General features: G+C 35.2%; 1 protein-coding gene across 48 annotated transcripts in view; it reads left to right on the top strand.

The window, feature by feature from the left end:
* TCF4 (transcription factor 4) overlaps positions 1-26,025 on the top strand; it is a 427,155-nt gene that overhangs the window by 249,915 nt on the left and 151,215 nt on the right. For 33 of the 48 annotated variants that reach the window (XR_015732060.1, XR_015732056.1, XR_015732058.1 and 30 more), the window contains 2 exons: positions 11,942-12,071; positions 12,230-12,279. The exons of the other annotated variants lie outside the window; for them this stretch is intronic. Coding sequence is in view for 26 of the 33 variants with exons in the window: in XM_087885574.1 (XP_087741700.1) it covers positions 11,942-12,071; positions 12,230-12,279 (180 nt within the window). In the remaining 7 variants the exon portion in view is untranslated. The remainder of the gene's footprint in view (positions 1-11,941; positions 12,072-12,229; positions 12,280-26,025) is intronic. 48 annotated transcript variants of the gene reach the window in all.

Raw genomic sequence — 26,025 nt, 5'->3', positions numbered from 1 at the left:
CTATTGAAAATGACAAGTGCAGCTGATGTATCACCATTGTAAAGAATCTGTCCTGTCATTCTATAGCAATAGTATTTAGACTTATACCACTCCACAATGCTTCACAGCCCTCTCTAAGTAGTTTACACAGTTAGCATATTGCCCCCGACAATGTGGATCTTCTTTTTCACTAACCTCAGAAGGCTGGAAGACTGAGTTAACCTTGAACCAGTGAGACTTGAACTGCCAAATTGCAGGCAACCGGCAGTCAGCAGAAGTAGCCTGCAATATTGCATTCTAACCACTGCACCACCATGGCTCTTTTCCTGTCATGGAGTAATTCAATCAACTTCACAAATTTCCTTAGGTGTTCAAAACATCTCCGGATAATCCAGAGACCTCCCTGTTACAGTGTCAAATGCCTTTGTCAAGTCAATGAAGATAGAGTTAAAAGGCTTGTTCTTCTCAACGTAGTTCTGCTAGACTGACAAGACAGACAAGATATAGATTGCAACACCAACCTTAGCAATGCAACCTCACCTATTAATGTTGGAAACATTACAAACCAGCTAATTGACTTACATGCCACAACGCTATCCAAAAGCCAATTTTAATTCCATGATGCTTATGCTATTCTGTGTAAGTTTGGATTTCTGTTTTAGAAACTATGGTACAAGCCAATATACTGTTGTTTATGTATTCACCTGTTATGTAATATATGCAGTTTACAGATATATATGTAGGAATCAAATTAACTTTGACTCTGTGAGACGTTTGAAGTAAAAAAGTATTAAGATTCTAAAAGTACATTGAATTTTATCTTTACATTATTCAGTTGACACCTTTTTAACAGTTTGATCATTGTACCCGTATTTGCTCAGAAATCATGTTTTTTAGCAAACAAATGTTGGTTCACAGAGGTATAACCATTTACAATATATCAAAGAACATGGTTGTCTTTTTATTGATTTTAGTTTCTACTGTTATCATTCATTGACAGATGGATCTTATTAGAGTACATATTTGATCCTAAACATCATTTGGAGTACCTGAATTACCTAAAAGGGCTGCTTGACATAACTGTGTCAGGGAAGAGCTTTTTAATACAATTACACATCACTGCTTGCTATATTATTTATAATTAAAAAGGGAGCTAACCTTCTGCCTGGCCCTCTTTTTTTAATCTTTGTTGCTGAACCACAAATACACCACAGTTGAATAGAATGTGAAGGATGTGTGTTTCTGTTTTATTTTTATAGTTACAATGTACACTGAAGATGGCATTTAATTTCGTTGTACGAGGTGCAATGACAATAAAGTAAACTAAACTAAACAAATAAAATAAATGGCTGGAGGAAAATCATTTTTATAGGAAAGAGAATTGATGATGTAGCAAGTTCCCTGCTCCATATTAGTGAGTTCCTCTATAAGCAATATTAGATATTCTGTTTATTATGCAATCTAAAAAAAATCTACCAAAAAAAATATCACTAGAATAATCTAATGTTTTCTTTTGAGTTTTCCACCATGCACCCTAAGTGATGGCTTTGACAGATTTGGAGAATTTAAGCTGCACTTTTAAAAGACATTTAGATTTGAAGTTAAATGATTTAATGCATACATTCAGTTATTCAATATAATATTGGTTTTTTTTGCTCGTAAGTAAATTCAGGAAATTCAATGCATGTTGAGACCTTTGCAGGATAGATAGAGTTGTCCTTATCTTTTACCTACAGCTATTGTCTCAGTCCCCAACATATACTTGTACAAAGTGGGGGGCAGGGGGGCACACACATTTAGTTGAAAGTTCTGTTTTTTTAAAATGTACATTGCAGAGTTCTATACACATGAATATAAAGCAGTGGAGCAAAACTTTTCTTTAATTCTTTATAAGGTTTTTGTTCTAGATCAGGGGTGTCAAACTCATGTCGCCACAGCATCATCACGTGACATAGCAGGAATTTTTTTCCCCTCACTTAACCAGGTGGGGGCGGAGCCATCATGTGACACATCTGGCCCGTGGACCGCGAGTTTGACACCCCTGTTATAGATGTTGCTTGCTTTTGACCCTTTAAACTATTCAAATGTATACTTCCATTGTACATACAATTTTTATAAGCACCATGTGGTACATAAATTGTTAAATAATAATAATAATAATATACTATTGGCATACTGATGTAGCATTTATCTGTACCTCCTTAAGCATTTGTGCCCCTTCAGCTAGCTGGTTGATGTCAAGAAAATATGAAATACTTTGTTTCAGTAGTTGCAAAAACAAAAACAAAAAAAACAACCAAGTGCTACATATATGCTGTGCCCCAAACTGCAAAATTCATGTCCAGAATGTGGTTGGCACCTCTACCTCCTTTGAGGAAAAGTTCCTAAACCCGTCCCCAGAATCTCTACTGCACCCTCCTAGGCTTCTTGGCATTCCATCTACATCTAGTTTATTCTGGGAAAGAAAATTTTCTATATATTTTCCTTAGGGAGACACAGTGGCTCAGTGGCTACGACACTGAGCTTGTCGATCAAAAGGTTGGCAGTTCAGTGGTTCAAATCACTAGTGCTGCGTAACGGGGTGAGCTCCCGTTACTTGTCCCAGCTTCTGCCAACATAGTAGTTTGAAAACACGTAAAAAATGCAAGTAGAAAAATAGGGACCACCTTTGGTGGGAAGGTAACAGCGTTCCGTGCGCCTTTGGCATTTAGTCATGCTGGCCACACGGAGATGTCTTCGGACAGCGCTGGCTCTTCGGCTTTGAAACGGAGATGAGAACTGCCCCCTAGAGTTGGGAATGACTAGCACATATGTCTGAGGGTAACTTTTACCTTTACCTTTTACCTAGGGAGACAAGTCGCAAATTATCTACATTCTTTTTCAGTAGTTTAGTTGGGCAGTAGCATCTGCTAGAGGCCAAATTCTCCAATAGGATGAGTGCTGCTGATTTAGTAAGCACTGCTAGACTTTATAATCTGTCTATCTGCCTCACTTTTAAAGAATTAACAGGGCTTGAATGTCTATATATTTGGAGAATAGAGCATCAAAGATAGTAAGGAGTCTGAAGGCTAAATCCTATGAAGAAAGACTAAAGGAACAAGGTGTGTTTAGCTTAATGAAGAGAAGACAAAGACACAGGAATGAATAACAGTCTTCCAATACTTGAAGGGCTGCCACACAGAAGCAGAAATGGTTTTATTGTCCATAGCTAGCAACTGAGGGTAGAACAGGAAGGAATGGGAAGAAGCTTGTCAGAAGGAGATCCAATCTGGTAATAAGGATAAATTTCCAGACACTGAGAACTATTAAGCAATGGAACAGCTTGCCTGCTGGAATGGATGATCCGTTATTGAAGGTTTTCAAGAAAAGATTGGACAACCACTTCTCCAAGTTGGTACAAAAATCATGGCTTGGGTAGAGAACTGGACTAGAAGACACCCAAGATTCCCTCCAATCCTATTATTCTAAGAAATATTTTCAGAAAATGAATTCTTCATTTAGAAAATATCTATGTGGTTTGTTAATTCCATGAATATTTTTACGGAAAATGCAATTACCCATTAATGAGGAAGGATTTAGTTTTCCTAATCTGAAACTATATTATTATGCTTATATATTGTTAAGTATTAAATATTGGAAGCCAAAAAATGGGTGTTAATTTTTCCATTTGGGCAACTTTGGAACATACATACAGTATATACAGTAGCACCTTGGTTTGGATGGACACTTTTAGGATCTAAATATATTAAAATATTCATATTTCTGGAAACAACTACCTCAGTTAGAAAACTATAGAATGTAATGTCTAATTAATGAATGGGACTCAAACCTTTTTCCCCATGCTAAAATGGGAAACCCCAAATTTTGGGGAAAAGATAATTGGAAAAATTGGATGGAAGCAGGAATATTGACTTTTAACTAACAGATGGATAATGATGATGTTTTTTAACATACTCATCTGCCAGATGTAACTAATGGCAACATTTACAGATACATTTATTAACAACATTGTTTGAACCAGCAGCTCCTGAGGTTCATGTGCTAATACAACAACTTGTTAAATCTTTTAAAACTCACACTTTCTCTCTGTCTCTCTCCCCCTCCCTCTCTGTCATATCTCCCTCCCTCCCTCCCTCCCCCCCTCTCTCTATTTGTTATCAATAAATCAATTTGATGTGCTTTCCTTATAGGCTCTAGGGATAGCCAAAAAGGATGTAGAATGATGAGAATATATGGATAACCTCAAAAACAGTATTAAAAATGGTGAACTAGAATACTCTGTGTGAAGCAGAAAACCAAAAGAAAAATTGGGGGAAATTAAAAGGGATTTCCACAGAGAATTAATTGAACACAATATGGTTTCAAGACAGAATACTTATTTCTGCTGCTTCATTGAACAAATGCTGTTTATAATCAGGTGTTATGATAGGATGAGAACTTTCAGAACAATTATTAAAAGTTATTTGTAAAAAACAGTATTTTATTTTTTTTTCTTCATGGAAAAGAAAGGGAGGGTTTTTTACTATCTAGATTCTGTTTTACAGACAATATCAGTATTACTAAATTTAATTCTATAGACAGTCTATCATTTATATATGTGTAAATAGAAGCAAAATGATGTCCAGGATTAAACCATTATTATTCTCCCCCCAATAAAAATAAATCTGCTACCAGACAAATAATGGGCCTACTTATCTATTATGTTCAATGTTCAAAGTATGCAATTAAGGGAAATTAATTCATCGTTGATATTTTTTAAATAGGAGATTTAATCTTGCTTCTCTACCACGAGATACTGCAATTGAAGAGGGGAGTATAGAGAAGAATTAAAATAATTATCATTGACATTAATACACAATAGCTTATTCCAACATGATGCATGAGGGGGAGCCTCTCTGAAATACTATGTATTCATTTATCAAAATATGTATTGTAAAAGAATTGGACATCTGACGCTTTGCTTCAAAACAAAGTAACAAAAAAAAAAAAGCCTTTTCAGGCCTTTAAATTCTATTATCAATGCCAAGTTACATTCATCTGCTTGCTTGAGACAACATGATTCATTCTGTTGCATCAGAGGTTGCATTTGATTTTGCTCCAGAATCTGGAATGAATTCACACATGACAGGAGCAACCACATTTATTTTATCTATTTTATCTGCTCTTTCCAAGTTTAAAGCAGGAATCAAAAGGACCGTGTGTAGCTAATGGAAACTAAACCTTTCCTCCTGCACCTCCAGTTCGGCTAACTTTAGATTACAGACCTGAACTAGGATAAAAAATAACAGTTATGACCAAAGAGATTCTAATTAATTCCTATCAAGTGCCAAATGTAACTATCTTCTCCCTTCTACAGAATGCACAAAATGTAGCTTTTGTGACCACACTGACCTTAAGGCTTAGGTTACAACTGAAAACTGAAACAGGTTTTTACCTTCATGGAATTTGCAACTGTTTATTTTCTTTTAAAAGTATGTACAGGACATTTGGTCCACAGGCTGAGACCCTTGTACGGAAGTACTTTTAATGCTTTCTGTCTATTCTGTCTCCAGATCTCAACCATTTCCTTTCATAGACAGTTTACTTTCCAAAAATAGAAGTTTCTACTCCCAAATGTACCCTTTCTTGCTTTGTGACCATAGTTGTAATATATAGTATATTCACCTTTTACTTGATTATGGAATTTCAAAAAGAAATTGAATGCTTTTACTCAGAGTAAATGAATGAGGAAGGGAATCTCCAACTCAAAGTATTCATATTTTAAGTTAACAGTATTTCATCTTCTCTCCTTCTCGTCTTTCTGTTAAAGTAAGTGTATCAAAATAGATAATGAAAAAAAAATCACGTAGAAAAGGGAGAATGTCAGAAGTTGTCCTTTGTATAATAGTTGAACCTAAAGTATATTATTTGTACAAATCTCATTAAACATGCTGGATTTTTTTTTTTAAATTCCAAAAAGTATGCATATGACTGTGTTTTATTTTGTAATAATGGTGCTGATGTACATTCTCCTTTCCATTCAACATATTATGGAAATGCATAGTGACACCTACTGGAATGTTTATATGGCTGAGAAGATGGGATATCATTTTCCTTTACCAGAAGATCTTTTATAAGTCATTTTTAAAATTTCTTTATCATAGGAATGCTATTGTTCCCCCAATGTTGCTAAACTCTAGGTTGATTCCTTCATTCACTGTCTCTTAATTCAAGAAAAATAGTTTTTTCTTCATGGTGTTACACTTTCCTGGATGTGCAAATTAAATGATATGATAATAATGTTTTTCTTTCTTTTTTTTTCTTTCAAAAAGCATTTTTATTTTTATTTATTTATTTATTTTTTGGTAGACCTCTTAAACAATACTGATTTAAAACTTAGTTGCTAGTTGTACCTTCAGGACTACACTGAAGAGAGGAATTTTATAGCAGGACCATATAGCACTGAGAAGTCTTAGGAGATACCATCAAGTTACTTACCTCTCACTCTAACGCACCTTCCTCCAATACTTTAAACCAGGAGTGTCAAACTTGTGGCGTCACGTGACATATTGTGACTTTTTTCCCCTTCGCTAAACCGGACATGGGCGTGGCCAGCATGTGATGCATCTGGCCCGCAGGCCGCAAGTTTGACAGCCCTGCTTTAAACCTTTAAGGGGTAATGTTTTCTTTACTACATAAATGGTAGTAAAATATGGCCACAGTCACAATAGATTACATACGTGGTGAAGATAGTACAGAAGTGCAGCTGGTTAGAGTGCTAAAATGCCCAAACATGTACTCAACCGGCAATAATTTGACAAGTGCTTAGAAAAGAAATGTAATCTGAAGTACTATGATATCTGATCGGAATTTAATAAGCATGAGAAAGAGAAAGGAACTCATTCAAGGAAGTCCAGTCAAAAGGCCTTTTGCCAGAAAGTTTTTTCTATTCTCTTTTTTCCCCCTAATTGTGGTTTTTTTTTTTTTTTTACTATATTAATTTCTTTCAAAGTGCCTTAATGTTCAAGGGCATTTCTTTTATGTAAATCAATTATTCATTAAGAAAGGCACCACTCAACCCATTTTAATCTATATTAAGAATGAGTATGGAGGAGGGGCGGACTGGATTTCCTTGTATTATATTTGGGGAAAAAGTGTTTTACTTGCATGAATAAAACTTTATTTAGCTTCAAACAATTATTTTCATGGAGAATGCTAAAACTCAATTTTTATTTCTCTATTTTAAAATTGCACATATTCTTAAAATTCAGCTTTAATCTATAATTTCATACATTTAGGTGGGGCTTTTTACCTGGGGCAGGATAAGAAGTAAGGACTAAAATGAAAGAAAAAAAGGAACTAAGTTTAAAGAAAAGAAGAAAGATTCCAAATAAGTTGCATTATGTATAGCAAACTCAGAATCAGCCTTATAAAGGAATTCCAGTTTCTGTATCGAAACAGCTTTTAAATATATTCTAATATTCATTCATATTGAGGGGTATAGGTGACACATTTACTATTACAGTTATTACAGTGTTTTTTGACTGTGCTTTTAACCAATTCCTGAGCTTGTATTCTCTTTGTGGGCATCTGTCTTTTGGCTAGAGAAAGGTTTAGTGTTAGCTGTGAAAGCTGAGCAAATTTGTTGTGGCCCACCAGCAGCCTGCGCGGATCGTGGCTGATCACGACGACGAGGAGGCTGGTGTGTTGCGCCAGCAGCCTGCGCAGCCGGCGTTCGCGTCAGACAGCTAGGAGGCTGAAGAGGATGTGATGCCAGAGGCAGAGACTCAGCCAAGGCCTTCAGAACCTCCAGAGGCTCCTTCAAGTGGAGAGAGTGAAGTGGAGGAGCCTCTTCTCAATGCTTGAGCACGTAGGGCTGCCAAAAGGCAGGAGTGACTACTCAGGAGGAGGAGGTCTCCTCGAGAGCAAGGCTTGAGGATAATTGGCCACTCCCTTAGCCTATTTAAGTCACACGCCATTAGTAAGTTTCTTGCTGGAAACAACTTGTAATTATCAACAGAGCATTTTTGGAAAAGTCGTGTCCTATCTTGTTTTCTGGGCTGGTTGCCAACCTTTGCCGGACTTTGGTTTATTCTTGCTACTTAATAAATTTGATAAGGACTGTTGGTGTGTGTCAATATTCTCGGGAATCTGGAGCTGAGGCAGAACAAAATTCTACTCTTATACTATGAATCATAGCCTCAGGGCCCTTCCATAGATGCCCTGCTCATTGTCTTTTTCCTTTAGTAGGTATTGCAGAAATAACTTTTGTGTTTGAGGCCATTGTGTAAAAGTCGCACACTTAGAGACCTCAGTTGCAGATGGAGGTTTAACAGAAGGGCCATGCAGAATCTAACCCAGGGGTGTCAAACTCAATTTCATTGAGCATCAGGGTTGTGTTTCACTTTGGGAGGCCAGGGTGGGCATGGCCAGCTCAACGTCACTCGTGTTGGGCATGCCTGTGGTAGCCCAAGTGCTCTGCCAGCGAAAATGGGCTCCCAAGCTCCGTTTTCGGCTGTGACGGCTTCCTGCAACCCTCTGCCAATGAAAACAGAGCTCGGGAGGGCCGCGAGTGCCCCTCCCAAGCTCCGTTTTCACTGACAGAGGCACTGCAGGACGGTCCTTTGTTTTTCCCAGGGTGGTCCCGCAGGCCAGATCTAAGCACCCCGTGGGCCGAATCCGGGCCATGAGTTTGACACCCCTGATCTAACCCAATGTTTCACCTGGTATTTTAAAATATTTCTACCTTGCCTTCCTAATTCAGAGTGCTTCACATAACTTTCCAGAAATGAACTTCAATATGGTATAAAAATATATAAATGAATTTTCAGACAGTTGTTTCACTGTTAAAGCAGTGGAACAATATAACAATAATAAATAGAAAAAATTGAACATATTAATTGTTTGACTAAAGGTTCTGTCTGTCTGTCTGTCTGTGTGTGTGTGTGTGTGTGTGTGTGTGTGTGTGCAGATACCAAACTCCAAGGCCTATGTAGATGAAAACTAACTCTTTGAATTTAGCTTTTGAATTTCATAATTGATTATCCTTTTTTAAGTTGAGAAAGCTCAAATGTTAAATTGTGGCCTCATGATTTTTCAGCATTGTTCTTCAGCTAAAAGATGTTAGCGATGATTGAGCAATAGTAGAGGGGTTGTTGTTCTATTTAGGAGTACCTCAGAATGAATAGATATATATTTATCTTCTTTCTCCCCAGTGGAGTACTTAGAGAAGCCCCCACAAGAGCACATAAATGCATGTTTTGTTGCCTCAGAAGAATGACTTAGCTGTTCCAATGAAAAACAAAGACTTAAATAAAGACCACATTAGAGGCACTTAAGTGAAAAGCTGGAAGGAGAAGCTAGTAATGTTTTGCTACTGTCCCCTCCCCCCTCCTTGGTTGCCTTGATTAAACATACACAAATTTATATATTTGCAAAGATGCTTGATTATTTATGTATCATCTAATATGTAGCAAAATATAACTACTCTGCTTGAATGAAAAGTAAAATGGGTGGATTTTCTCATGCCACACTACGGTTTTTAATAAAGTTTTGTAACTTTTGTGTACTTTTTTTTTTAATGGAATACAGTGCTCTTAATTTTTTGTTTATAGTCAGGGCTACTATGCTAGAAATGGTAGTATATGTGACTGATATCTTATTTAGAAGACTGCTCCTTTTTTGGGAGTATTATATTTATATATTTTTTCCTGATGAATTGAAATCCTTGAAGTGTCATGGATTATAAACCACTCCATCTGATCCACATGGCATTATTCTGAGTATATGTTGTACTGTACTTGATAAATACTGCATCTATCTAGTAAAGGAGTCCACAGAGTTTTCACAGCAAACATTTAGCCTATAAAGCATCACATGTTAGGAGTATTTTGGCATGTTTGCGAACTGAAGGCTTTTCCAGCTAAAGTAGTAACTTGTGAACAACTTAACAAAGTGGCTAGAATACAATTAAATAATTGAAATTGTGGCTTGGAACCATATTCTATGTATGTTTATTATGTGTATAATTCTGTCTTTTCCTCCCAACAGTTTATTTTTTTTTTAGAACTGAAAAAATTTAGAACTATTTTTTTTCCTATAGTCATATTAAAAATTAAACTTGGCTGTTTAACAGACAGAAGATAGATATCCACAGAAATCATTTAATTGAGAAGATGCATATTCTTATATGTCTGATTCCGAAGATGTATTCCAGTGGGCTTTCCATAATAAAGTTCAATAAGTTTTATTATATAAAATCAATCAACGTTAATGGTTAAATTTGCTTGAAGCTGCTTGTTAGCACAGCATATTCTCAATTTCCCTATTTTGGTCCAAACGCAACCATTATTATGGCCTTCTAAGAACTACAAAGAAGGTGATTTTAATGCTTTCCTATTTTGAGTTTGGGATGTGAAAAACTCCTTTCTGACTTCGTATAATATTGGAAATAAAGGTTCAGTACATATAGTCTTGATTGTAGGTTGTTACTAACAAATTTACGAATTGCCTTTCTAGGGAAAGACATTTTAATATACGTATATTCCAAGGATGCAAAAGTTATATTTAAATTTTATTTTATTTACTTATTTTTTCCAATATATTTTCCAGCTCATAGGTCATATTTGACCAACTGCTTTCAGACAAAGACATGGTACTTTGTTGAACTATTTAGGAATCAAAAAGACTGCCTTAATTTAAAACAAGGAGTCTTTGTTTTAGTTGGTGACTGTCTTGTGAAATTTTTCAGTTCTCAGCGGGTTAACCAGGGAACAGGGGCAGAGTCATAATTGGCCTATTTAGAGTGTTTTGCATGTGAATAGTGTGTTAGTGAAGCATTACTAAGTCTGTTGTGAGTGACATGGTGATTAGAATTTAGATTAGGGAAAACACATTCTGTACTTTATCAAGTACAGTAATTAGTTCAGTCAGTAAAAGTTGATTACAAGTAACGATAAAGTTAGATTTTTGGTACTTAATTTTGAAATTTCTTTATTAAATGGGAAATTTCTTCATCATATAAATGGTAGTATCTGCACCTGTTTTATTGCATATCAGAAAAATTAAAAGAACAATGTGTTCAGTGCAGAGTATAATCAGGGGATTTATATATTATGGGTAAGTTGCAATGTAGTTATAGTAATAGAATTTTTAGAAAATGTCAGTCTCTGGTTTTTCCTTGTTACTGTGCTCAGATTCCATTTCTTCTGGATTAGTAGTAACTATTGTCCATTCATAAGTAAGTACTTTTTGTATTTCTGGATGCTCACATTCTTATTGTAACAATATGATATTGAAGTAGCTTGTTAAAACAACTTCTGTTCACTATTTTTTCCTCAATCTCTGATCCTTGTTCCAAATAATGCAGCCAAACAACAGCTAATTTCAATAATATATATATATATATATAATTATAATTATAATTATAATTATTATTATTTTGACTTCTTCTTCAATGACCATATACTTGATTGGCACATTTTATATGGTAGCTATAAGCCGCTTTTTAAAATAGTTTTATTGGATACAAACGCCTTTTTTAAAATGATTATCTCTTCACAATGAAATCGTTTGGCAGTTGCTCATTAGTATTAGACTAAAAAGTTATATTAAAGAACACAATATATTTTATTCATCCTAAATAATATAGAAAAATAAGTAGTTCTGGATCTTTTGATAATAAAGTTAAAAAAAATACTCCTATGCTGTTTCCTTTAAGCAGAAAAAAAATAATTTAATTAATAATTAAATATGTAAACATTTCTTTTCAGTAATAATGAAATTGTTCTCTATTTTTTTTTTAAAGGACTGTTTTGTAGTATTTAAAACAATCATGCTGAAATGAATTTTGACTGGCTGCTTGCAACAATTTTCTTGTTACAGACCCTTTCATATTATTGGCTGTTAATTTGAATCAGCATATAGAAAAGGCAATAGGGGAAAAGTTAGATGTAACAATACTTATTTTTCAAAAATCTTTTAGCAAAGTCTCCTTGGAGGTGACATGGAAATGGGCAACCCAGGAACTCTTTCTCCTACCAAACCTGGTTCTCAGTACTATCAGTATTCTAGCAATAATCCACGGAGGAGGCCTCTGCACAGCACTTCTGTTGGTGAGTTACTTCCTTACATTTCTAATGTGCAACTTCTACTGAACTGTCTTATACAACTTGATAAAGACATGCTAAGCTCAGTGCTAAATCACAGACTGTGAAGGTCTGAGGCTGCAAAAATGCCTCTCACCGTTCCCCTGTTATCTTCCTCTTTTCAGAAGTACAAACAAAGAAAGTTCGAAAAGTTCCTCCAGGTTTACCATCTTCAGTAAGTACTCCCTGTCAATTTGCTACTTATATTTCTATTGTGTGTTTAAGTAAACGAGGTGCCATTGGTCATGTTACTAATTTACAAATGATATCAATGATTGTCCTCAGGCGTTTTAATCATCGTATGGATAAATGAAATGACTGCATAAATTATTCTCCTTTGACCAAAAGTAAATTGGTGATGGGTGATGTTTTGGATAGTTCTATCAGTATCCAACTCCAGACAGAATATGCATTAGTTTCACAAGCTGGTTAAATTCTTTGTCAGCGTTCTGATGATTTATGGATTTGCATGTTAAAAGAGATTTGTGAGGGGGATTTATGCAACATTTACATGGGTCTGAGCCCAGAATAGAAGGACATCTTCATTTTTCCAGTGAAGTTTCTGAATTAGAGCTGTTAACTATATTCTGTTCAAATAGCTCTCTTGCTGTGTGTGATTCCAGGTGTCAGCCAGTAGGCTTCAGGTATTATCAAAAGAATACTAGGTTACAGTAATAAATTAAAGCATTATTAAACCTCCAATTGTCCTATTTTCACTATTAACAAATGATATGTTTATGAAGAATTGGGGCAATATCCTAATTAATTACTAGCATATATTTAAATTATTTTGCAGTAAAAACTATATATAGGTAGAGAAAGAGAGAGAAAGAATTTATAAATTAGGGGTAATTAATTCCCGCAGAAAATAGTGGTCATACGTGTGTTATTCCTTGTTGCATATTATCATTCTATTTTTTTTAAAAAGACTTACTCTGAAATAAGTCAGAGTATTTTATATTTTCAGTTACCTTGTTGATTAATTTGAAGTTTAATCTTAAAACAAATATATTTGGAGACATAGTTTTAAATCTAAATAGTAAAGTACTGGATTCTTTTATTATTCAAGTATGGTGATATCAATTTGAAATGGTGATGGCACCTATTTTACCTAGACATATAAGTTGTACTTAGAGAGATAATTATAAAGTTGATAGGGTGCCAGATGAATAATATTTTATATTGCGAAACTATTTGTTTTAAATTGGGATTCTGCTCTTGTCTTATTGAATAAAAGGATACATAAAATAAAATATTATTATTTTACGACTACTGATGTTTAGCCAGTTCTTATTATCCCATATTTATCTGATGCTGTCAGCAATAAGCAGGTTAGTCTTCAGTATTTTAGATATTCTTGCTAGTATTCCCTGAGTACAGTGAACAGTTAAAGGAATGAAATCATTGTTTTAAATTCATACATGAATTATGGTGTAGATTTTTTAACTTCCGCACATCTGTTGAAGAAGAAATACTCCGAAACTAAAAATGATTAACAGGAGAATTGCTTAGTTTTTTTGACTGTCAGGGGGAAATTCAGGGCAAAGAAATAGTGTGTGTGTGTGTGTGTATAATTGTTGGTTTTTTTATGAATATTTGAATAGAAGTTGAACAGCATTTGAAGTAAGAAGAAAATGTAATATATTTGATACTTTGATTTCTAGTCATTTTTAAGACAACCGCAGATGAAATATAGTTTGCAGCTGTTCTTATTTTGCAAGAAGCCAGTAAAAATAACATGGATATTATTAAAATTGCTATAGAGTACATCGTCAACATGTTGTAGTATAATAAAATTGTTTTTTGTTAAAAAATCAATATAAATAACATTCAAATGTATAAAAGGTAATGTTATATTCTGTGAGGGTTTTAAAAATAATTTTTATAAATGTTTTTACAGCATATTTTTTAGAGATTTGTTTTGAAAATATTTTTCCTTTGGAATCTAATTCTTTTCAGACAATACTGTTAGAACTTTAAGAATGCTACAAGGTGCCTAGTTTTACATGAAAAAGAAAATATGAGATGGATTGGGCAATTCGATTAAGGCGTTCAAATATTTTGGGAGAATATTATTTAAAGAAGTTATTAGAACTTTGCTATTGATAAACTCTTTTGGAGTATTTCACATGTAATTATTTCCTAGTATTACTTAAAAAAATAAGAGCGTTTGATTCACTACAAAGGAAGTATGTTGATTATACCTTTAGATTTCTTTATCTAATATCATATATATATATATATATTCTGAGAAAAAAAGAAAACATTTTCCACTGACGATAGATGATAGATAGATAGATAGATAGATAGATAGATAGATAGATAGATAGATAGATAGATAGATAGATAGATAGATAGATAGATAGATATTTTTACTGTGATATACAGTATATTGTATAAATAAAGAAAATCTCTAAGGAATTCTGGTAGTTTCTTTTATGAACTCACTTTGACAATTATTCCCCTTTATAAACCATAGCAAATTATGTTGTATGTATCAGTAAGTGGCTGAGGTTTTGAAAAGAATAACAGCCTGTTGTACGGCACAATGTATTTAAATAATGCATTTTGTCACATTGTAGTATATGATGCCATTATGTTGGATAAACAATACACATTGTAAATTGACTAAATAGATTACACTGTTCTTTCCTTCTTTCTTGATAGATTGGAAATGAACTGAGGATTTTTTTTCCCTAAATTAAAATGAAAATCAATCTTTTCATTGTAAAGCAAATTGTAATTGATGATTCATACAACGTATCTATAAAGGGATTTAAGAACTGTGAAAATCTGTAGATTTTCAATACACACACACACACACACACACACACACACACACACACACACACACACACATATATATATATATATATATATATATATATATATATATATATATATATATATATATATATATATTGCTTTAATTTATATGCCGCCCTTCTCCGGAGACTCAGGGCAGCTTACAATGCGTTAAGCAATAGCCTTCATACTTTTGTATATTTATACAAAGTCAGCTTATTGACCCCACAATCTGGGTCCTCATTTTACCTACCTTTGAAAGGATGGAAGGCTGAGTCAACCTTGAGCCTGGTGAGATTTGAACTTGCAGTAATTGCAAGCAGCAGATGTTAATAACAGTGCTTTAGTCCACTGTACTACAGGCTCTTATTTGTTTGATGGTAAAAATACACATTTCTATATTTGTTTGTTGCTGCAGGTTTATTTTCTCCTGGGCATAATTCAAGTGATTTCTTTCATTTAGCTAAGAATGCAAGAACTGTGAGGGCACAGGCCAATGGTCCATCTAATATTTATCATTTAACATCAGTCAATGAATCAATAAATTAGTCCAGCATCCTTTAACATCTAGTGACTAATCAGATGAATTTGGGAACCTTTCTTTGATTCAAGAGGGTAATACATAGTTATCAGAACTAGCAGCTGTTGATATGTTTTCTCCATGTGTTTGTTTAGCCCCTCCTAAAAACTTCTAAATGAATGGCCATCACCATATCTAATCAACTTCGTGTTGTATAAAGATCCCTAGTCATCCTTGCATTTAATTTAATATAAATGAAATTAAAATCCTGACACTGGGAAAGAGAAAAAAAAAACTTCTGTATATTTTTCTTCATCATAAATCATTTTATATCATCTCTTGTCATTTTTCAGATTTGGTGATCATTACTATAAATATTATTATATACAAATTGTACATTAAGCCATTCCTGCATTTCCAGTTTTATTTCCAATCTCGTTTTTCGCTATTCCCAATTGTAGAGTTTGCCGCCTCCTGCTCCTTCATCACTGGCTGCTGTCCAGCGAGGTCACATTTTCACTGAGTTATCCACCTTTTCAGATGCGTTTCTGGATCACTTAATGCCAATCCTGATTTCATTAATGAATGCATGAAATTTAGTTGTTTGTGCCAATGAGCATGAATTTATGTTTGCTTACATTGAACTACATTTGCTATTTTAAAGACCATATGCAACATTTGGAGGGATCACTTTAAAGCTGTTTGCCATTTCCTTTTGATTTTATCACCCTGAATAATTTGATGGTGTCACCACTTTGACCTGTTTTATCCACTTGAGGTCATCTGTAAACAAGTTTAAGGATCACTAGTTCTAGCACAGATCCCTAAGGACCGTTGTCATATCTCTCTCATGTAAAAATTGTCCATTTAATTTCTTTTACTGTCTTCTTTCTGTTCTTTACCAATTGCCAGTCTGTAAAAGTATCTGTCCTCTTAACCTCTCACTGCTTAGTCTGCCCAGAAACTTTTGATTAACAACTGTAAAAAAAAAAAATTAAGAGTTGGAATACAAACAATTTAAAGCTGATTTCTTGAAGCACCAATCTTGTATGGATGGGAAATGGAGAAGCACTGATAACTGCAGAGTAGTATCTAATTTACGCCACAGTATTCTTAGATCCACAGTAATTTTATCAACATCCATAACAGTTTCCTTGATGAATTATCCAATGGTGTGTCATTTGAAATAATCTGTAGACATTTTCCAGAAGTCATTACTTCTCTGGCTATTTTAATATGCAGAAATAGGACCAAAATAGCATAGGTCTCTGTATCTCAAGCAGATCCAGGTTTATCTGTAAAATGATGAATAGTTTAAGGTTTGATTAGTATTTGGATGGGAGAGTTTCAGAGCAATTGGGTAAACTGGGAAGAGAAGGCCTTAGCCAAACTTGGCTAATCTTACTAAACTAAGCAAAATTATACTATATTAAAAACTGAGTAGAATAATATTATATAATATTTAAATGAAACTGTAAACTGGTTGTCTTGAAAACAACTGTTAATCAAACTTAGATGTAACCTTCATACTTTCATAACAATTGATTCTATGAATTTATGTTTGAATTATACTTGTTTTCTTGTTGACTATCCATAGGAAAGAACTTGCATATTGATAGATACTAACAAATTTATTTATCAGACATATATGAATTGCCACTAGTCATATAGCTAACAAAATATTTGCTCTTATTGCCTATAATCCAGAAAAATAAGAGAAATGGGTTACCAATTCAGAGATGGAAAAAATCAATTTTCATAAAGCAAAACATTAAAAAAGTAGATGAACACTATTATAAATATTTTAACACAATGTGCACTTTGATGTTACTGATTGCAAGAATTTACAATAATTTGTATATACCGGTAATCTGCTGCAGTTTGTTGTAATTGTAGTTATTCCTGTTATTTACAGCACAAGTTTTACACTTAACCATAGATAAGTGTAAAGAATTATAATCCGCATATAACCTGACAATTCAGTGCAACCGAATTTACTACGATTCATAGTAGTTGCAAACATCTTGTTTCACTTCTCCAAAATATGGGATGAATTTGTACCTTCAGAACCATTTAATATTTTATTTATTTACCAAATCCTAATTATCTGTACAAGTACATATACTTCCTAATTAATGGAATGTGAGCAACAGTATGTGACCATGCCACATAATCTCTAAAATAGAAACTCTAACTTCTGGAATAATGTGAGCATGCTGGACTAAAATTGTGCTTGGTACCACTTGTGGAACATTGCCCAAAATATGTCAAACTACAGTGGTACTGCCCTTACTTTTAGCAGGGAATATTGTGTGTAAATTGGTGGTAGTTTCATGTTGCATTCCCAAAAATGATGATAATGGATGAATTAGGCATGAGTTTGTGGGAAATTGTGTAACATCTGACTAAAGATGAGGCAAAGTAAAAACATTCAGTTACGTGGCTTGAATGAGTGTGAGAACAAGACAAGAGAATACAGGGAAAAAAGTGATTAAGCAATTCTGCTTCCAACGTAAATGTATTTATGTGGGAAAGGAATGAATATATAAAAATGTGCTTTATTATTTATGGTCTTAGTAACAAAAGATTGAGAAATAGAACAGTGATTAGATGTTATAAATTTGGGACATACCAGTTGCTTAGAATAGGTCTTGGGAAATACAGACATGGAAGTGGGAAAAAAGAAGTGAAATAAATGAGTGGAACTAACATGATTACAGGAAGATAAAGTATATGCAGTACATATTTTGTATGATAAAACTATTAGAATATACATATAGTCTTTGATTGGTTGCTGAACAAATGGTCATTCAGCAAAGTTACAGTGGTACTAAACAAATGGTAGTCATGAATACTCCTCAGAATTTTAGCTTTGTCAGCAATTCCACAATCACATGATCAAAATTTGGGTACTTAGTAACATGCCTGCAGAGTATGCTTCCATTTCCCCCTCACCTGCCTATCCCCCCTCCCCATTTGACTGCACCTGCCATTTACCTTCCACAGCACCTGGTCCCTCAAAGTGACCTTCATTTCTTCCTTCTGTTGATGAGTCTTGCCTGGCCTGGCCTTTCATTAGGCATGTGGTGGTAGCAACTGGTCTTCTTCCTGAGACTACAGATATCCTTCTTGAGCCTTGCATAGCTTCAATGTTTTGTGAGGCCTCTTGAAGCCCTTTCATAGCCATCAGCTGCTTTCTGAAAGGCTAACCAGGGCATGCCTTGTCAGCAGTGGGAGGAAGAAGATAGCGAAAATCAGCTTAGGATGGTAGGCATGGTGGATCACAGAATGGTTAAAAAGGCAGAATTGTGGGGAGACATGAATGAAACATTGCAAGAGAAACATGAGGTCCTTGTCTAATGATGTCACAGTCTTGGCTTGCAATGGTATGTGGGAAAGACCTTGGGAGATAGGGCCAAGTGATGCTGTTTAGGGAGTGGTCAGATGTAAGGCAACTTAACTTGCAGAAAGAATGTGGCAAATATCTCAAGTTTTTCAGGTTGTAAAGGCAATGGTGGGAGATTTGCACTTTTAGAATTGCAAGATTCTACTAACATAACTTTACAATAAAGTAGAATTAGCTCATCTCCTCACTTTTCCTTTGTAGTCTACCTAGTAAGGCTGACATGACCTAATAAATACAGCTGGGACTACTGTGTCTTTGTTGCTGAACCTAAAAACTTCTTTTCCTAGTGACAAAAATGTTGGTCCCAGTTAGGATTAAGTAAGGGATTAATAAGAGACGCGATGGCTCAGTGGCTAAGACACTGAGCTTGTCGATCGAAAGGTCGCAGTTCAGCGGTTTGAATCCCTAGTGCCATGTAACGGGGTGAGCTCCCGTTACTTGTCCCAGCTTCTGCCAACCTAGCAGTTCAAAAGCACATAAAAAATGCAAGTAGAAAAATAGGGACCACCTTTGGTGGGAAGGTAACAGCGTTCCATGTGCCTTTGGCATTTAGTCATGCTGGCCACATGACCATGGAGACATCTTCGGACAATGCTGGCTCTTTGGCTTTGAAACTGAGATTTAGCACTGCCCTCTAGAGTCGGGAACGACTAGCACATCTGTGCAAGGGGAACTTTACCTTTAGGATTAAGTAAGGACAAATCTGTCTTAAATCCGAACCCAACGAATGGAAATGGATGTAAAGAAGTCTGCTAAGAACAGGAAGAAGAAGTGTTCCAGAATGCCACAGGATTGTAAGACGTTATTCTAATCGGTTGTGGGGGGGGAGTATGTTTGCTGGAAGAATGAGGTGAAAGAGTTTGTGGATGAGGAAGAATGTACGCTGCAGAAAAGAGCAAGGAAGAGCAATTATGAGAAACCACAAAGTGATTTTGAATTTGTTTTGGAAGTGGGTTACAAAAAAGTCTAAACAAAGAGAAAAGAAACTGAAATGAGAGAACGCTGCAAACAGTGGTTTAGAAATTTGTATGGGAATGACGGTGATACGTTGAAAAGTAGAACTGAAGCAAATGCCATAATTGTTAGCAATAAATGTGGAAAGAAGGTTGACAAATGGTAGACAGCAGCTGTAGATGATGTAGATGGAAAAATGTTAAAATGTGGTTTATGGTTTAGCTGTGATGGGCTATGCAGATTTTTTATGCATATGTGTGAGGAAGAGTATCTTTGCTTGAGCATGGGAAGAATATCTTCATTGTTCTCCTATACAGAGGGCTAAACAAAGACAACAAAAATGGAGGCAAAAACTACATTGGGTTAAGCATCCCTTGGAAAGTGTTTGGCAGAATTACGCTTGAAAGGTTACAAGAGATAATGATGAGTAAAATGTAAGAAGTTCAGTGTGGCTATGTCAACCAGGGGTGAATGTAAAAATAGTTTATTGTGTGTTTGTTGGTGTGCTTGAATTATTTTTGCATAGGCATACGGTGCAAGTTGTGCACAAATGATGAAGAGCTACAGCTATAGAGGAATTTGTGTGCTTTGATAAAACATTTAGTAAAATAGGTGAATACTTGGGAAATGTTTATAGGTGCAGATCTTCGTAGAAAGATGTGGTCTGTTGTAAGGAATGAATGTTGGTTGAAAGAAGCAAAAGTATCTCTGCATAAAACTGTGCTTCTGCCCACTTTATTAAATGGAAGTGAGAGTTGGGTGCATCTATGGAACGATAAAAGTATGTTGAGTGGTATACTTAAGATGCATGGAAAAACCAGAAGAGATGGAGCCAAATATGAGTGGGTGCTGAATGAATGTGGATGGATTCCAAAAATTGAATTACAATATAAAAAAATGTTGAGATGATTTTGGGAAAAATAAGAAGGAACTAGAAGATTGCTGAGCACATTGTAAGCCGCCCTGAGTCTTCGGAGAAGGGCGGCATATAAATCAAATAAAAAAAAAAAAGATAAATAAATGAAGGAATAATAAATAAGTTAAGAAGAAGACAATCAAGAACATTGTTCCATGCAGTTGATAGAAAGGCAAGAAGTTTAAATAACAAAAGAAAGCCAGTTTGGCGATGGGAAGAAAACTATGGAGAGTTATAGTGAATAGCACCAACTAAATTTTGCTGCATTTCCATCTCTTTTTCTTATACATTTAGTATCTGGCTCATACTTTCTTACTTTTAACTGCACTTAATATAAAGGAAATGGCACAGTTGGTTCTGCAGACAGATACGTACACATGTCTACCATAAATTTAAATAAAATTTTGTTCTATTTTTATTTTTGATTTTGTTTAAGTATTTTCTTGTTTACAATATAAGGTACCTGGGTTTACCTATTTTAATTCAGAAAGTTTTTATTTAAAGATAGGGAACTTGTGGTCCTCCATTTAAGCTGGATTTGACATGGACAATATTCAAATGTACAATGACCTTTGTTATGCTAACCTATTCATTTTCTCAGGTGTAGACTTAGGAGAGAGTGCTCTTCATATTTGCAACAGCAGGAAGTTATGTCACTTGGGCGCTAAGATCAGCATATTTGTGTATCTTTGCCTTTTGTATTGTTTTCTGGATGTTTGACTATTGGTTTTTGATGTATGGGTAAACCAAATGGTAATACAGGTAGTTCTTGCTGAAGAATAGTAATAGCAATAGCAATTTATGATTTCCTGCTGGCTTCCCCATTGGCTTTGTTTGTCAGAAGTGGGCACTGAAGGTCGCAAATGTTGATTATTTGTGATGCTGCACTGTCATAACTGTGAGCCAATTTCCAAGTGGCCTGTTGTGGCTGTTGACCTCCAGCAGTCAAATCAGATGTGGAGGCATGGGAATCAGGATCAGCATCAAGGGAACCTGACAGCTCCGAGGGGGAAGAGGGAATGGATCTGTCAGAGAGAGAGAGAGAGAGAGAGAGAGAGAGAGAGAGAGAGAGAGAGAGAGAGAGAGAGGCAGAGCCTGAGTCATCTGTCAGCCCTCAGATGGAGAGTCAACAACTCCCAGGTCTGGAGGTGGCTGATGAGGAAGAGGAGGAACAGCTGGGTCCAGTGCCTGACACGCGGATGCGCAGAAGGCAGAGGAGAGGAGAGCAATGCAAATCTGTGGGCCAATCCTTGGGATGGAAGAGCCACCCCTGCTAGTGAAGCCCCACCCTAGCTTTGGGGATAAAAGGCAGAGGACGGAGATAAATAGATGTGGCAGACAACTATTCATCTCCCTGCCGGACAGGCAGGACAGGCTTGTTAGCCTGCTGTGTGAGAGAGATTTTTTGCCGGGGCTGCTGGCGTTCCTAATAAAGGAATCATTGATTAATTATAGAGGGTAGGTCGTGTTTCGGGAGCTGGGTCAGAACATGGCCAAATCATGACACTGCAGCAACTGTATCCATGAAAATCCATTAGAAGCCCCCATCAATTAGTACCAGCATAACTTCAGACACTAAATGAGTGCTTGTTCAACAAAGCTACCTATGTATTCTGCATATATATATAGATTGTAACTAAAGACTGCAAAGGTACTCCTATTTTGTGATGGCCCATTGCCTAGTAAATAGTAATAGAAAGAATGATTGTTTAAGATGAAATGATTCCTTTCATACTTTTGTTCGTTTTAAAGATTCTGGATACCACATAATAAATAACACAGTGCTATTTAGTGATAAACTGCAAGAATGACAGAAACTTAGGACACTTAAGGAGAAAATAAAAACATATATTTCTCTCTGCGTGTTTTTAAAAAATACACAAGCCATTTTTAGATCAAGTTCAAAATCAACTTCACTCCATGTGCTTTGATTGCATGAAGACTGAAATGTGCCAACTAGCCTTTCTAGGATCCAGCATGATTTTGAAAGTCCCTGTCGAAACACTGCTCAGGTGTTATGACAAATTATCTATGCAATACATCTGTGCTTCTGCCAATCACACAGCATGCTTATGGTGAACCATGCCAGGTATCAAACAAGGTATTTTAAAGCTACTTGCAAACCACAGTAAGTTATATACTGCTGATGTCTGAATTTTATGAATTCTGTCCCAAGGATTTCATGATATATATTTCAAGAGATTGCTGAACCATTGAAACAAAGATAGAACCAAAAGAGAATGAAAACAGGAATTTGTGCATTTGCGTGTTCATAGATAGGCTTAATTATACTGTATTTTGTGCAGAACTATTTTTTCCATGATGTCAAAATTAAGTCCTTTAGGCATTAGACTCTTCAAGACTTTGTTTTATCAGGGCTAACATCTTTCATAGTATAAATTCGAATACAACAGCACATAACGAAATCTATTTTCAAGTCACATGTTTATGCTGTGCATAAATTTAAGGTATGACTCAGCATTGGCTTTTATTAAACGTGAGCTTTTGTTATGCTTGAAGAAGTCGGGTCCAAATTTGCCTAATAGAAATCAAACTTGCTGTTTTTCAAATGACAATGCTTCTAATTGTTTTGAAGGTACTTAAAGGAGTAATTTTTATCATTCTTGTTTTGAAGCAGGCATTTTACTTTGGGTTTTGTAGCATCCTTTTCTGGGCTTGCTTCTTTTGGAGTGCATGGATGGATGAGTGGATGGATGGATGGAGACAGACAGAGATATAGAGCAATATAGAGATTCTAGACAGGTATAGTTATTCTTCTGCCTTCAGTTTTTAAAAATATTTCTTCCTCTACTCTTAAGCAGTATGTAACTGATGGACTGTCTTCTTTAAAGGTTTTCTACTATTTTTTCAGAATACTGAGCTGTGAAATCATATTCATGCATAACCCCATTTAGACAATGATACCTCGCATATGCACTGTGTAATGCCAATACAGTTCCTTTTTAACACGTCTCTAATATGCCAGCAATACTGTAAATTTCAAAGTCTGAAATTATGGATAATATGGATATGAATAGAAGAATACTCATTTTTTTTTATCGAGAATGTGTACCTTTAAATTACTCACTTTCTTTTGAAGTATAAATAATTATAATCCAAGCCTCTGTTATAATTAAAAGCTCCAAAACTCCCATTGTTTTATCTTCAGTGACCTTGCTTCAGGAATTGAAATGAACCTTGAAGGCTCTTATTCTTCTTAGAATGTTTCTGGTTTCAAACTATTTTATTATGCTATTTTTATTAATTTTAAAAAAGGGGTTGGATTCAAATGTACAGTCAGCCAAGATTGGCTTTAAAGTTCTTGATGTCACCTCACTACAAAAAAATGGTTCTTTCAAGATTCCCCAAAGGGGACCTCAACAACAACAAACTAGATATTGACTTTTGTTTAAACTAGATATTGACTTTTGTTTAAAATTTCTGTTTATACTAAATAACAAAGAGAAGGACAAAAGTCAAGAACAGTCATCAAGCCTAGGGCCCTGACAGGATGAATAAGCCAATTTTTGGTCATGTTTGTATTGAATTATTGTTCTTAGCTGTTATTGGATATGATTTTATTTCTGTTTTACTTTTGATGGTTTTACTATATTTTTATTCTGTTTATAACCTTTTATCCAGAGCCATGTTTATGAGAGAGGCAGCCATATAAATTTATTCAATGAAATAAATATTCCAACGACATCCCTACAATGCTTTAGTTAGAGGTAAAATTTCAAAGAAAAGAAATGGAACTTAGTAACTTTGTCTAAATTATATCCTGACTAGTATAGGAGGCAGGATCCTAATGTTGACATTGTGAAATCTAGCATGATAAAGGTGCATGTGTCTCTTTCTGTTTGAACTAGACTGAAATTGCATTAAAATGCTTGTAAATATGGTCAGATACATCTTAGATACAGTAATTCTGTTTTCAGAAATTCAGGCAGCTAACCATTTATTAAATTTTTGCTGTATTTACCTCATCAATCTGGTATTCCAGATACGATATTAATATACTTATTCATAACAAAATTTGTAGACAGGCTATCAAACCATACTGGGTTATCTAGATACAGAAATGCATATTATACTCTACTAAAGTATTTGCTATTGAGCTTCTGAAGGGTTGAGATTACAAATGGCAAATATCTAACCAGTGGCATGCCATTCCTAAAAAGAGAGAAAGCAAAATATATTAGTAAAAGGGTGAAAGAAGCTACTGTGTTTTTTGGATTATAAAACGCACCTAAATTTAGAAGAGGAAAAAAAAAAGTTTTGGGCCTATCTTTTTTTCAGGCCTTTTCCAGTCTTTTTTCGGCCTGTTTCCGGGCCTTTATTCAGCCCATATTCGTGGTTTTTTGGGGGGGCCCGTTTTGGTGGCTTTTTTGGCCTGTTTTCAAGGCTTTTTTTGGGTGTTTTACAGTCTTTTTTTGGCCTGTTTCCAGGGATTTTTTCAGCCTGTTTTGGGGGTTCTTTTGGCCCATTTTCAAGGCTTTTGGGGGGTCATTTTTGACGCTTTTTGTGGCCCAATTTTGTGGCTTTTTTGGCCCGTTTTTGAGGCTTTTTTGGCCTGTTTTTGAGGCCAAAAAACCCCTCAAAAATGGGGTGAAAAAAGCCTCAAAAATGAGCTGAAAAAGCCCCCAAAATGGGCCAAAAAAGCCCTGAAACGAGCTGAAAAAAAGCCTCAAAAATGGGCCGAAAAAAGCCCTGAAAACAGGCCGAAAAAAGCCTTGAAAATGGCCCCAAAAAAGGCTGAAAAAAAGCCCCAAAACAGGGCGTGCAGAGGCCAAAAAAATGGCCGGCGGGTGGGCAGGGCTTCATCAATATTCAGTCTATAAGATGCACAGACATTTTCGCCCCCTTTTGGGAGACAAAAATGTGCGTTTTATAATCCGAAAAATACAGTAAGTTATTTCTACTCAGAAGAACAGACGCAAAGAAAACCATTTAAGTATTACTACCAGCAAAAATGGATATATATAACCATGAAATCACCAGAAGTCAAACTTATTTCAAAAGAGATTTACTCTTTTTGCTGCAAAGAGAAGTTTCATAGTGCACAATTCCTTTGCTTGCTTGCAAAGTCAACGTCATAAATTGCAGTAAAAGAGCTGCCTATTATGGCTCATAGGCCACGGTTTGTCATTGTACACAATCTGTTTATTGACTGATTTATTCATTCATTCAGTTTATATAGCTGTCCACATCACATGTGTGACTTTGGTTCTGATATCAAATTGATAATAAGAGATGATAATGAGCAACCTTGATGAAGAGATATTTCGTGATTAGAGTACCAGACATTGATTCAAGCTAG

Source organism: Pantherophis guttatus, chromosome 2 (assembly GCF_059756535.1).
Source record: "Pantherophis guttatus breed Tessera chromosome 2, ASM5975653v1, whole genome shotgun sequence".
Classification (NCBI taxonomy): domain Eukaryota; kingdom Metazoa; phylum Chordata; class Lepidosauria; order Squamata; family Colubridae; genus Pantherophis; species Pantherophis guttatus.
The sequence above is the reverse complement of the archived record's forward strand: the minus strand, read 5'-3'. Positions and strand labels throughout refer to the sequence as shown.